Genomic DNA, 15,045 nt, shown 5'->3' with positions numbered 1-15,045 from the left:
TGGGCAACAAACGATATTACCCTTATCCAATTTAATGAATAGAAGACAGAACACTCCCCGCTTGGCGTTAACCAATGCCACTATTGGACTCCTGAGGGGATAACAACAACACAAGTTCAGTGACTGGTCTGGTGAACAGTTTGTTCTCTCCGAGCTTGCTCACTCTGACCTCTACCTTGCGTACTTTCCCATCCTTGCTGGGAAAGGGTTTGGTGACTAGGCCAAGTGGCCACTCATTTCGGTGTGATTGACTGTCCTTTACAAGTACCACATCGCCAAGTCTGATGTTTGGATGGTCTTTCTGCCATTTTGTTCTGGTTTGCAGAGTGGAGAGATATTGTTTCCTCCATCTGTCCCAAAAGGCATTGGACACGTTTTGTACTTGCCTCCATTGTCTTCTGTAGAGGTCTTTCTCGGTGAATTCTCCAGGTGGAGCTCCTGGGACACAGGTTTTCTGTGTAAGTAACATGGCAGGAGTAAGAACTGTTGAGTCTCCAGAATCTCCAGAAAGAGCTGTCAATGGCCTAGCATTCATGATAGCTGTAACTTCGGCCAAGAACGTAGTCAAGCTTTCGTGGGTAAGTCTGGTGTTTGCTTGCAAGAGGATAGAATCTAGAATCTTGCGTGCAATTCCTATCATTCTTTCCCAGGTGCCTCCCATGTGCGAAGCGTGTGGTGGGTTGAAGGTCCAGGTGCATCCTTGCTCACCTAGGTACCTCTCTACATTTGTAATGTCTAGATTGGAAGGGATTTGGAGTTCTCTTGCTGCTCCAATAAAGTTCGTGCCTCTATCAGAACGAATGTGCTTCACAGGGCCTCTGATAGCGATGAAGCGTCGAAGTGCATTTATGAAACTTGAAGTGTCCATAGATTCTATTACTTCGATATGAACAGCTCTGACAGACAAACAGGTGAATAGAACTGCCCAACACTTTGCTTCGTCATGGACCTTCCTAGTGCGTCTTGTAGCTACGGACCAGGGGCCGAACACATCCAGTGCAACGTTGGTGAAGGGGGGTTCAGTACTGAGCCTGTCAGGTGGAAGATTGGCCATCTTCTGGTTTTGAAACATGCCACGAAGTTTGCGACACGTAACGCAGTTGAAGATGAATTTGCTCACGCTTCTCTTCGCTCCGACTATCCATAGTCCAGCCGCTCGTAGACTCCCTTCGGTAAACAAACGACCTTGATGTCTCACCAAGATGTGATGATGTTGAATGAGCAAGGTTGTGACATGATGACGTCCGGGAATTATTACCGGGTGTTTCTCTGAGACTTCTACCTTAGCTTCTTGAATGCGGCCACCTATTCTCAGCAGCCCATCTTTGTCAATGAACGGGTCGAGTTTCCTCAACGCACTGTCTCTTGGAATGGGTAGTCCTTTGTCGAGATTGTCTATCTCCTTGTTGTAGGCTTCATTTTGTACAACATGGAGTATTGTAATCTTGGCTTTCTCTAGGTTGGGAGCAGTAAACGCATGCTTGCAGTGATGCCAACCTTTACTGCATCTCTGATTTGTTGGTAGTTCGGACTTGTAAAACTGAGTCACGTGTAGTAAAAAAGCGATGGCTCTAACAAGTGAGTTCCAGGTTGAGAATCTACTGAACCGATGAGATCCGAGGTGACGTCCTGAAACCACTGTATGAAGAGCTGACACTTGAGGACGAAGGTCTTTATCGACATCTGGATCCACCAGTTCGAATGTATCGGGCCTGCTGGTGTAGGATGTTGTTCGGTACAGGAAGGCAGGGCCTGTGAACCATGTAGTGTCCTTAAGGTGACTTGGTGCAACGGATCTAGTCGCATGGTCGGCGGGATTGTGATGAGTAGATACGTAATGCCACTGATCAGGGCGAGTTGATCTTCTTATTCTCAATACCCGGTTGCTGACGTAGACATAGAAGCGTCGTGTTTCGTTGCAGATGTATCCTAGTACCACCTTGCTGTCAGTGTAGAACTCTGCATCTTTGATCTCCTGATTCATTCCATCTGAGATAAGTTCAGCCAGCTCTACTGCAAGGACGGCAGCACAGAGTTCCAGTCTAGGTATCGTGTGTTCACGGAGTGGCGCCAGTTTTGTCCGACTCATGACGAACCCAATATGGATCTGTTCATTCACATCAGTGGTTTTAAGGTATACTACCGCTGCGATTGCTTTGACTGATGCATCGCAGAAGATACAAAGTCTTTGAGATTTGACTTCTGTGGATGGCACAGGAGCGTATGGTCGGTTCACATGAAGATCGGTCAAGGCCTCTAGAGACTTCCTCCACTCTGCCCACAGGTCTGCTTTTTCTGCCAGAAGTGGATCATCCCAATCAGATGTCTCTTGGGTGAAGTCTCTTAGCATCATTTTACCTTGGACGGTAACTGGAGCTACGAATCCCAGAGGATCGTACAAACTATTCACAAAGGAAAGGACACCTCTACGTGTGAAGGATTTTTCTTCTTTGTTGATCTGAAAGGTGAAGGCATCTGTCTTCAAGTCCCAAAGTAGTCCTAGGCTCCATTGCATGGGAAGAGAGTCGATGCTCAGGTCTATGCCCTTCAGATCACTGGAATAGTCTTGAGAGGGAAAGGCTTCCATCAGTTCTCGGCTATTGGATGCAATCTTATGCAACCTTAAGTTGGACTGAGCGAGCATTTCTTGAGCTCTTTTTAGAAGACTGATTGCTGCCTCGTTTGTGGGTGTGGATTTTAAGCAGTCGTCTACGTAGAAATCCTTTTCCACAAAGGATCTAACATCCGACCCGTACTTCTCTTCACCTACTTTGGCGGAATTCCTGAGACCGTAGATAGCCACGGCAGGGGAAGGACTGTTCCCGAAGATATGTACCCTCATCCGGTACTCTATGATGTCTTTATCTGGGTCGTTGTCACGGTACCAGAAGAACCTCAGGTAGTTTCTGTGTTCCTTTTTGACGAGAAAGCAGTGGAACATCTGTTGGATGTCAGCCATAAATGCCACCGTATCTCTGCGGAAACAGAGTAGAACTTCTAAGAGTCTGTTGTTGAGGTCTGGACCAGATAGTAGGACATCATTCAACGAGACGTCTTCGCACTTGGCACTTGAGTCGAACACCACTCTTATTTGGCCTGGCTTTTTAGGATGGTACACTCCGAAGATGGGTAAGTACCAGCGTTCCTCGGAGTCTTGTAGTGTAGGTGCGATCTCTGCATGGTTATTTCGGAATATCTTCTCCATGAAGGTAAAGAAATGTTCTCTCATCTCGGGAGACTTCTTGAGCTTGTGTCTGAGGGAGACAAATCGACTGTAGACCTGTTCCCTGTTGTTGGGTAGGCGTTGTCTCCGTGGTCGGAATGGTAAGGGTGCCACCCAGCTGTTCGACTTGTCTTTGGTTATTTCTTGGTCCATGATATCCAAGAACATCCTGTCTTCTATGGACATTGCTGTTTTGTTGTCCTCTTTGGTCCTGTGGAAGACTGTACAGCCTATGTGGTCTGGTTCGCCCTCACAAGCGTGGTCTTTGTTGGAAGGAACTGCGAAAGGACATGGCAGAGGAGTACTGCTTGGTAATTCCTTTACCAACAGACTGTTGTGACATGGTTGGAAGAAAGACGGACGTCCATTTTCTAGTGTGTTGGTGAGCATACTGTTGACTGAGGCTGGCTTGTGTGCTCCTCCTAGACAGACATCTCCTATTACGACCCATCCTAGGTCAAGTCTCTGCGCATATGGAGCGTTCTGGGAGCCGTTAATGGACTCTCTAGCCTTATGCACACGTAGCATGTCTCTTCCAAGGAGTAAGGCTATTGGAGCTTCTGAGTCCAGTTCTGGAATCAGGTGAGCTATACGCTTCAGATGGGGGTGATGAGCTGCTACCTCTGGTGAAGGTATCTCGGACCTGTTGTCAGGAATCTGGTTGCACTCCAGTATGGTAGGTAATGATAGGCAGGTCTGGCCATCTATGGATTCCAACTTGTACCCGCTTGCCTTCCTCCCCGCCGTCTCAACGGTGCCTGAACATGTCTTCAAGGAGTAGGGAGAACCGGGGCCCGCAATGTTGAAACTGCTGAAGAAGATGGACTTGGCAAGAGACCTGTTGCTCTGATCGTCCAAGATCGCATAGATCTTAATTGCTTTGTCCCTGCGGCCTGCTGGGTAGACTCTGACAAGGCAGATTTTTGAACAGGACCTTCCTCCTGTGAGTCCTTTACAGATCTCCATACATTGAGAGGTAACCACCGTGGTGTCTTCATCAGTGTTCTTCTGTTTTCCATCGTGTTCTTCTGCTTGCGGCAACGCTCGTGTAGGTGGTCCAGGGTGTAAGGCTGTATTGTGATCCGTGCTGTCACATTCTGCACATTTCACGCTAGCTTCGCAGTTCCTGGCCATGTGCGATGTTGCAGCACAGCATTTGAAGCAGATGTTGTGTTCCTTGAGGAAGCCTTTGCGATCCTCTAGAGACTTCTCCCTGAAGGCTCTGCATTTTAGTAGAGAATGTGGTTTCCGGTGTAGAGGACACTGTTTACTGATATCCTGGGGTTTGTTCTCTTCTGGAGGATGCTTACTCTCTTTGTGAGCAGGACCTGAGGAGACAATGTTAGTTTTGTGGACTGCCACGGTTGTCCTACTGGGTTTGACACCGGGGGCAGTGGTACACGACAGAGTAAAATCAAAACTAGGGTCATTTCTGATTTTAGCTTGCTGAGCTACAAAATCTACAAATACAACAAAAGGAGGGAATGGCACGTTATGTGTTTGCTTATACCGTGAACCGTGTGAGACCCACTTTTCTTGTAGATTGTAAGGAAGTTTTTGCACTATCGGATTGACACCCCTAGCGGTATCCAAGAATGCCAATCCGGGCAAATCTCCTTCCTCTTGGGCAACCTGTAACTCCACTAACAGATCAATTAGCTCTCTTAGCCTTTGAAAGCCTTTGGGTCCTATCTTAGGGAAGTCATCAATTCTTTTAAACAAAGCATTTTCAATAACTTCTATGGACCCATAGCATTCATCAAGTCTCTTCCACACCAAGTGTAGACCTTTGGGTGGGTTTTTAATGTTAATGTCTCTTAGTCTTTTGGCGTGTTCTACCGATTCACTACCAAGCCATTTTACCAGGAGGTCTAACTCCTCACTACAAGAAAGGTCCAAACCTCTTATGGTGTTCTGGAACGAGGCTCGCCACGACCTATAATTCTCGGCACGATCATTGAACTTTACAAGTCCTTTTGTGACCAGATCTCGACGAGCAAAGAACTTTGCAAAGTCCATGGTGGCTTGGTCAGTGCTGGTGCGAGCCGGTGTATGGTCATGTCTATTGTGTGGTGTATCACCATACCTGTAGGGTGTTTCCGCCTTCGGAAAGTCAGCATAGTACCTCCCCGGAGAGAAAGGTGTCTCTTTGTGGTAAAATGGTAGTTGTATCTTCCGCTCTGTGGGATAGTAGTTTTGGTGAACCTCCTCGTGCTGTACACTCTCTTGCTTGAAGCGGTGTAATTCGAGGTTGGATGGCTGGCAGTCTGCGTAGTCTGTTCGGTGAAGCACATCTGAGCTGTCATCTATCCTGGAGTATTGGTAGACGTATTCTGCGACGCGCTGTGCTGGATCCTGCTGGTCTAGGTCCGGCCTAAGAACATCGCTGCGTCTTTCTTCGGGGTGCTCTGTCGCTTCCAGGAACTCTGCCTTGGCTATTGCGGCCGCTGTCTCCTTTTCTACGGCAAGTCTTTCTAAAGTCAGTTGCAGACGTGCATTCTCTGCTTCTTGCTCCGCTTGCAGACGTGCACTCTCTGTCTGCTTTAGTTTGAGTTGCATTTCCTGTTCGGCGAAGGAGGACCTCACTTTAGCTGCTTCGGCCTAAGCGCGGGCGACGGCAGCAAGCTCCCTAATTGAGGACTTAGTAGAGCTTGCCCGTGACCTTGTCTTCAGGGAAGACGCTCGGCTGACAGACATTGTGCACTTGGCTGCAGACTATTTTAGCGGGAAACAGAGTCTATTTGCGGACGGCCTTCCACGTGGTGGAGAGTGGAATGGTGGTTTCTGGCGTACTGCGGTCTAGTCACTGCGGCTGTATGGTGGCTGCTGTGACATCCATATGCGGTACAGCGTGGATGTTAGCGGTCCCGTACTTCAGCCTGCGACCAGCTATCTTTACTGGAGCTGGACTGCGCTCTTGTTCTATGTAGCTGTATGGCGGCTGCTGTAATACCCGTGTGCCGTGTAGCGTGGGTGTTAGCTGTCCCGTATAGTTCGTACAATCGCTGCCTGCGACCAGCAGCCCGTTTTTACTGTTCTGCCTTCGTCCACGTGTGAGCTGTGTGGACTCCGGCATACAGCTAACCTTCATCCACTGTTTCAATAAACAGACTGTGTTGCCTTTAAGTCTTTATTTATTAAATGATGATGGATAGGTGGATGATCATAAGAAATGGATGATTGATTGGTAAAAACTATAACAAAAGATACAAATCCATATCAGTACAGGCATATCACAAATAACAGAATGACATACATAGTAGTACTGGTATTTACAGAATCTGCATAACACAGAGAGCAATGCATATGACTGAACACAACTATTACACTGCTGAAGCTGCCCTACACCTGCTCTGCATGTATCACAGCCTATGCAATCTGAGTAGAGCCACTGCCACTTCACAGTGCCTACATAACAACTGTACACATATTCCAACACAAATATGTAGTCTAATACAATGATTCCTACCGGGATCCATTAGTCAGGAGAAACGATTGAAGAAAGGGAGCTGGAGCCGGCCATAGCACCTCTGAATCCTATGGAGACACCAAGACATCTGCGTCTCCAACTCAGTAAGGGAAGGGAAAAAGGGGCAGTCCAAGGAAGTATCTTTTCCTTAAAGCAACAGGCTCCAAAACAGAAATACTGTAGAGATGTATGAGGAAAACATAAGAAAGCCAACAGTGACCTCTTGTGGGCAACAAACGATATTACCCTTATCCAATTTAATGAATAGAAGACAGAACAATCGTTATTTAAAGAGTTACATACAATAAAAGATACAAAATCTGCAGAATGAAAAAGAGATAAAAGCGCATGTAAAATGAACCCACAAAGAAAAAATGCAATTTATATCATAGGTGAATACATTTTACAGAAGTTCTACAACATCAAAAACTCACCAAATACTCATTGTAGGAGTGCAGCTGATAATGCCAAGAGTCACAAAATGTTATCTGGAATCAGAAATGACTTGAGATCAATTCCTGCACAAAGTTGATCGAGGTGTTTTCTGTCTAACCTTAGCGATAAGATTTAACATTCTGCTCTGCTGAGTTTTCAGGTGTTTTCATTGGGTTTTTGGAGAAAACAAGTGTTATCAGAAGTTTCCTTTCTCCCAAGAGAACAAAAGAAACAGGATTTTTTATATAAAACATTCTCTGTAGGGATACAGTCATGAAGCCACCATGAACTCTATATGGTTGGCTGATCCTGACAAAGAGACCACCATGAACTCTAGATGGTTAGCTGGTCCTGACAATGAGACCACCATGAGCTTTAGATGGTTAGCTGGTCCTGATAATGAGGACACAATGAATTCTAGATGGTTGTCTGGTTGTGACAGTGACAGTGAAACCACCATAAACTCAAGATGGTTGGCTTGTCCTGACAATGATGCCACCATGAACTCTAGATGGTTAGCTGGTCCTGACTATGAGACCACCATGACGTCTATATGGTTGGCTGATCCTGACAAAGAGACCACCATGAACTCTAGATGGTTAGCTGGTCCTGACAATGAGACCACCATGAGCTTAAAGGCACCGTCACACTAAGCAACATCGCTAGCAACATCGCTGCTAACGAACAACTTTTGTGACGTTGCTAGCGATGTTGCTGTGTGTGACATCCAGCAACAACCTGGCCCCTGCTGTGAGGTCGTTGGTTGTTGCTGAATGTCATGGGCCATTTTTTAGTTGTTGCTCTCCCGCTGTGAAGCATAGATCGCTGTGTGTGACAGCGAGACAGCAACAACTAAATGTGCAGGCAGCAGGAGCCGGCTTCTGCGGAGGCTGGTATCCACAGTAAACATCGGGTAACCAAGAAGCCCTGTCCTTGGTTACCCGATATTTACCTTCGATACCAGCCTCCGCCGCTCTCACTGTCAGTGCCGGCTCCTGCTCTGTGCACATGCAGCTGCAGGACACATCGGGTTAATTAACCCGATGTGTGCTGTAGCTAGGAGAGCAGGGAGCCAGCGCTAAGCAGTGTGCGCTGCTCCCTGCTCTGTGCACATGTAGCTGCAGCACACATCGGGTAATTAACTTGATGTGTGCTGTAACTAGGAGAGCAGGGAGCCAGCGCTCAGTGTGCGCTGCTCCCTGCTCTCTGCACGTGTAGCTGCGTGCGGTGGTAACCAAGGTAAATATCGGGTTGGTTACCCGATATTTACCTTAGTTACCAAGCGCAGCATCTTCCACGCGGCGCTGGGGGCTTGTCACTGGTTGCTGTTGAGCTCACCAGCAACTCGTGTAGCCACGCTCCAGCGATCCCTGCCAGGTCAGGTTGCTGGTGGGATCGCTGGAGCGTCGCAGTGTGACATCTCACCAGCAACCTCCTAGCAACTTACCAGCGATCCCTATCGTTGTTGGGATCGCTGGTAAGTTGCTTAGTGTGACGGTACCTTTAGATGGTTAGCTGGTCCTGATAATGAGGACACAATGAATTCTAGATGGTTGTCTGGTTGTGACAGTGACAGTGAGACCACCATAAACTCAAGATGGTTGGCTTGTCCTGACAATGATGCCACCATGAACTCTAGATGATTTCCTGGACCTGACAATGAGGCCACCATGAATTCTAGATGGTTGGCTGTTCCTGATAGTGAGACCACCATGAACTTAAGATGAATTGTTTGTCCTGACAATGAGGCCACCATGAACTCTAGATTTATGACTGAGCCTGAAAATGAGGCCACCATGAACCCTAGACAGTTGGCTGGTCCTGACAGTAAGGCCTCCATGAGCTCTAGATGGCTGGCTGGTCCTGATAATAGTGGCTGACTGGACCTACTTTATTGTGCCTTATAGGCGCCACTTCAACTGATAAACCACAGCTAATGAAGGTGAGGCAATCTCTCAAAATTAGGTTTGGGCACATTCGCTCAACTCTGAAAGAAAATTCAATATGTATGAAATGTATGTATACAAATTTAATTTGCCAGGAAGAGGTTTACGCCCCCCTTTGGCCCTTGCTGTACCTGTCCATATGCTGCTAGTCCTCCAATCATCCCCTCTGTCTTATGCATTTTCCTTTCTTCCATCTTCTAATCTTGTTAGGGGTCTCTTCAATCTAGGTCTTCTGTATACTAGGAAAGGTCAAATTATCTAATTTGTAAATTAAACATATGTCCATGTAGTTGGTAAAACAACATCAGTTCTACTCATCATCTACAGGAAACACGTTGCGAATATTTCATTATTTGGGAATCAAAAAATCGGTTTTGGATTTATTCGACAAACAGTGGAAATTGCATATTTTTTTTACAAAATGAATAGTATTTACTGCACATAAAATCCCATGTTTATAATCATTAATATTGATTGAATTATTTCCTGTCAAAGTTGAAATTTTAATCAATTGTTTAATCGTCTGTATATGCAGTTTCCAGCAGTTACGGACACATTATCATTCCAACAACCATTGTGACAATTTGCTTTCTTCTGCTTGTCCTGCTCGTGTACGCTTGTTGGAGGTAAAGTATATTATTGATCAATATTTATTTAATGCTGCAAATTTTGAACTCATTCCTAGTGATGGGTGGTCCTTGCATCTCTGATTGGCTGCAGTCAGATGTGCCCCCACCCTATGTGGCAGTGTGTCTAAGTGATTTCAATCAGAGGAGCTGTGTGTGCATCTCTATTGGTGTAAAATAAATAAAGAAAATGGTCTAGGGTTCCTTTGTATTATGAAACAAAACACAGATAAAGCATACGACTACAGGCTGCAGCCCCCAGCTGTGTGTTTATCTTCACTGTGTATCAAGATAAGAGGTTCTTCATGAGGCTTTTTTTAAAAAAATGATTTAAATAAATATGTTTAAGAAAACGGAGTGCTGTCCCCCCAATTTTGATACCCAGCCATTATAAAGCTGATAGCTTGGGGCTGGTAATCTCACGCTGGGGAGACCCATGCTTATTGGGCCACTGCCAGCCTAACAATAGCAGCCTGCAGCTGCCCAGGATTGTCGAATCCATCAGATGCGATAATCCTGAATCTTTACCCGGCTCATCCTGATTGCTCTGGTGTGGTGGCAATTGAGGTAATAAGGGGTTAATGACAGCTCACATCTGCCACTAAGCCCTAGATTTGTAATGAGGAGGGTCTAGGAGACACCACCATTACTAGTCTGTAAGTGAAAAGAAATAAACACAAACACCCAAAAAATCCTTTGCAGTGAAAATGTATGAAGTTAATAAGCAACCCTGGAAATTGCATTACTGTTGTACGGGATACTCGCTAAGTATTGTGAACTTGCTCCAATCCCCCTATCCCTTCTATCACCATTTTAATGCACAGGATTCGGGTTCCCATAAACTCCTACAGTATGTGGACCAGTGTCCAGCCGGAACCAGTTTTTTTTTTAAACCCTTTTGGACCTGTCCACTCATCACTACTAATTACACATCATTCTACCCTTATAAAATCTCTTAGGTTCCTCTGACTTAGAGCGAAAGCCAATTACAATGACAGTTGATTCCTCTGGAGGACCAGACACTTTACATGAAAAAATCAATTCAAACCAAAATACATTTGATATGAATTTTACAATTTCTTTGTACTTCAATAGGTTTGAATATATATATATATATATATATATATATATATATATATATATATATACTAGAAGGTGGCCCGATTCTACGCATCGGGTATTCTAGAATTTACGTATTGTGTAGTTCATGTATGATTTTTGTTATATATATATATATAGATGTTGTGTGTAGTTACCAAGTGTTTGTGTAGGGGCTGTACATGTTCTCGGTGTGGTCTGGGTGTGGCGGGGGGTGAGAGCGGTGTTGTTTGTGTGTTGCGTTGTTTGTGGAGCGCTGTGTGTCTGTAGCGTTGTGTGTGTGTGTTGCGCGGTTTGTGTGTGTGGTGTGTTTTGGGGGGAGGTATGTTTTGTGCAATGTGTGTGTTGTGCGGTATGTGCGTATATTTGTGTGTGCAGCGTTGTCTGTGTGTGGGTGTCTGTGTAGGGCAGTTGTTTGTAATTCCCAGTGTGTGTGTGTGTGTGTGGTGTGTTGTGCAGTGCGCGCGCGCGTGTGTGTGTGTGTTGGGGGGAGGTGTGCACTCCCCATCGTGCTCCATCCCCTATGCTGCGCACCCCCCATCGTGCTACATCTCCTATCCTGCGCACTCCCAAACGTGCTCCATCCGCCATGCTGCGCACTCCCAAACGTGCTCCATCCGCCATGCTGCGCACTCCCAAACGTGCTCCATCCGCCACGCTGCGCACTCCCCATCGTGCTCCATCCCCCATGCTGCGCACTCCCAAACGTGCTCCATCCGCCATGCTGCGCACTCCCAAACGTGCTCCATCCACCATGCTGCGCACTCCCAAACGTGCTCCATCCGCCATGCTGCGCACTCCCAAACGTGCTCCATCCCCCATGCTGCACACTCCCAAACGTGCTCCATCCACCATGCTGCGCACTCCCAAACCTGCTCCATCCACCATGCTGCGCACTCCCAAACGTGCTCCATCCCCCATGCTGCGCACTCCCAAACGTGCTCCATCCGCCATGCTGCGCACTCCCAAACGTGCTCCATCCACCATGCTGCGCACTCCCAAACGTGCTCCATCCGCCATGCTGCGCACTCCCAAATGTGCTCCATCCACCTTGCTGCGCAGTCCCAAACGTGCTCCATCCACCATACTCCGCACTCCCCATCGTGCGCCATCCCCCATGCAGCGCACTCCCCATCGTGCTCTATCCCCTATGCTGCGCACCCCCCATCGTGCTCCATCTCCCATGCTGCGCACTCCCAAACGTGCTCCATCCGTCATGCTGTGCACTCCCAAACGTGGTCCATCCGCCATGCTGCGCACTCCCAAACGTGCTCCATCCGTCATACTCCGCACTCCCCATCGTGCTGCATCCCCCATGCTGCGCACTCCCAAACGTGCTCCATCCGCCATGCTGCGCACTCCCAAACGTGCTCCATCTGCCATGCTGCGCACTCCCAAACGTGCTCCATCCGCCATGCTGCGCACTCCCCATCGTGCTCCATCCCCCATGCTGCGCACTCCTAAACGTGCTCCATCCGCCATGCTGCGCACTCCCAAACGTGCTCCATCCCCTATGCTGCGCATCCCCCATCGTGCTCCATCTCCCATGCTGCGCACTCCCAAACGTGCTCCATCCGCCATGCTGCGCACTCCCAAACGTGGTCCATCCGCCATGCTGCGCACTCCCAAACATGCTCCATCCGCCATACTCCGCACTCCCCATCGTGCTGCATCCCCCATGCTGCGCACTCCCAAACGTGCTCCATCCGCCATGCTGCGCACTCCCAAACGTGCTCCATCCGCCATGCTGCGCACTCCCAAACGTGCTCCATCCGCCATGCTGCGCACTCCCAAACGTGCTCCATCCGCCATGCTGCGCACTCCCAAACGTGCTCCATCCGCCATGCTGCGCACTCCCAAACATGCTCCATCCGCCATACTCCGCACTCCTCATCGTGCTGCATCCCCCATGCTGCGCACTCCCAAACGTGCTCCATCCGCCATGCTGCGCACTCCCAAACGTGCTCCATCCGCCATGCTGCGCACTCCCAAACGTGCTCCATCTGCCATGCTGCGCACTCCCAAACGTGCTCCATCCGCCATGCTGCGCACTCCCAAACGAGCTCCATCCGCCATGCTGCGCACTCCCAAACGTGCTCCATCCGCCATGCTGCGCACTCTCAAACGTGCTCCATCCGCCATGCTGCGCACTCCCAAACGTGCTCCATCCGCCATGCTGCGCCAGCATCAGCCTCTCTACCCGCAGCATCAGCCTCTCTGCCCGCAGCATCTGCCTCTCTCCTCCCAACATCAGCCTCTCTCCCCGCAGCATCAGCCTCTCTGTCCCCAGCATCAGCCTCTCTGTCCCCAGCATCAGCCTCTCTCCTCCCAGCATCAGCCTCTCTCCTCCCAGCATCAGCCTCTCTCCTCCCAGCATCAGCCTCTCTGTCCCCAGCATCAGCCTCTCTGTCCCCAGCATCAGCCTCTCTCATCCCAGCATCAGCCTCTCTGTCCCCAGCATCAGCCTCTCTGTCCCCAGCATCAGCCTCTCTGTCCCCAGCATCAGCCTCTCTGTCCCCAGCATCAGCCTCTCTGTCCCCAGCATCAGCCTCTCTCATCCCAGCATCAGCCTCTCTGTCCCCAGCATCAGCCTCTCTGTCCCCAGCATCAGCCTCTCTGTCCCCAGCATCAGCCTCTCTGTCTCCAGCATCAGCCTCTCCATCCCAGCCTTCCCCAGGATCAGCCTCTTACCTCCCAGCCTCCTCCAGCACGCCATGCTCCTCTGCCGACACTCACACACCCGATCGCATACACTCACACACACCCGATCGCATACACTCACACACACCCGATCGCATACACTCACGCACACACACATTGACGATATTGCACATACACGCTCATACTCACAACATCCGGAGATACCACATGCTTCTGGCCATGTGATCCTCCGACAGGTCCTGGAAGGTCACAACAGCACAGTATCGCCGCCGAGAAGCAAGCGATATCTCCGGATGCTGTGAGTGTGTGGATGCGATGTGATGTATGTGTGAGGTGTGTGTGAGAGTAAGTGTGAGCCGGTGTACACTGTTAACTATGATACACATCGGGTAACCAAGGGACCTTAGTTACCCGATGTGTATAATGGTTACCAGCGTTCACGGGCTCCGTGAAGATCCCAGCATCGCAAGGTTATGTCTGGCGCTGCTGGGATCGTGACGGAGCCGGTGTACACTGGTAACTATGATACACATCGGGTAACCAAGGGACCTTAGTTACCCGATGTGTATAATGGTTACCAGCGTTCACGGGCTCCGTGAAGATCCCAGCAGCGCAAGGTTATGTCTGGCGCTGCTGGGATCGTGACGGAGCCGGTGTAGAAGCAAGCGATATCCCAGGATGTTGTGAGTGTGTGGATGTGATGTGTGAGGTGTGTGTGATCTGATGTGTGTGTGTACTCACCTGGGAGTCGGAGCTACGTGTCAGTTGGGCAAGAGCGAGCGTGCATTGCGTGAGGGGGGCGGGGCCTGCAGAGAGCCGGGGTGAGAGGCCAACCTGTGTGGGGGGGCGGGACCATGGCGAGCCCAGCGGCCAATCAGCTTTGTGTCACCGTAAGGACACAATTGTCACCGGAAGGACACCATTTTGGAGCATGACAGACAGACAGACAGACAGACAGACAGACAGACAGAATAAGGCAATTATATATATAGATATATATATAGATATAGATATTCTAATAAAGGGATGACCCATAATTCACCATAATTCACAGATGCCTCTAAGGACTAGGAGAGACCATCAAGTGAAAACTATGGGCCAAGTGATGGGTGATTTTAAGGCAAAACTCAAAAACTCTTAATGCAGTCATGTGATTATGAATGTAACTAATGTGTCATTCTAGAGCCAATTATATCAGTGGAGACATTTAGTTTGGACAATACATGTATTGGATAATACATCCAGTGGCTAAATAGTTGTCCCTGTTGTTTTCTATCTGGGGTTTAAATTCCACCAAAAATAATAACTTCAAAAAGTTTCCATGTTCTCCATAGGTTTCTCCCTACATTTTAAGACATGCAGATATGGAATTTATATTGTGATCCCCAATGCGTAAAGTGATGATGATGTCTGTAAATAGCTGTCAGTAAAATAAATAAATATATTCATTTAATGAAATCTGAATTTAAAAATGGAGGTTCTGAACCATTAGGAAGCTGGGCCTTGAGGTGGAAGGAGCTGGTGGAGCCATTATCGCAAGTTTCTAAGTTGGTTGCAGTCCTGGTTCTGACTGCACTTGTGTGTTCT

The 15,045-nt window shown here is 48.4% G+C and overlaps 1 protein-coding gene across 1 annotated transcript in view; it reads left to right on the top strand.

The window, feature by feature from the left end:
• The window catches only part of LOC142255722 (uncharacterized), a 126,892-nt gene extending 119,112 nt beyond the window's left edge, over positions 1–7,780 (top strand). The window contains exon 5 of the mRNA XM_075327179.1: positions 7,391–7,780. Within this exon, the coding sequence (XP_075183294.1) occupies positions 7,391–7,780 (390 nt within the window). The remainder of the gene's footprint in view (positions 1–7,390) is intronic.
• Positions 7,781–15,045: the final 7,265 nt, after the last annotated feature.

This window comes from Anomaloglossus baeobatrachus, chromosome 11 (genome assembly GCF_048569485.1).
Source record: "Anomaloglossus baeobatrachus isolate aAnoBae1 chromosome 11, aAnoBae1.hap1, whole genome shotgun sequence".
NCBI classification, from domain to species: domain Eukaryota; kingdom Metazoa; phylum Chordata; class Amphibia; order Anura; family Aromobatidae; genus Anomaloglossus; species Anomaloglossus baeobatrachus.
This window is presented reverse-complemented; position numbering and strand designations above follow the sequence as displayed.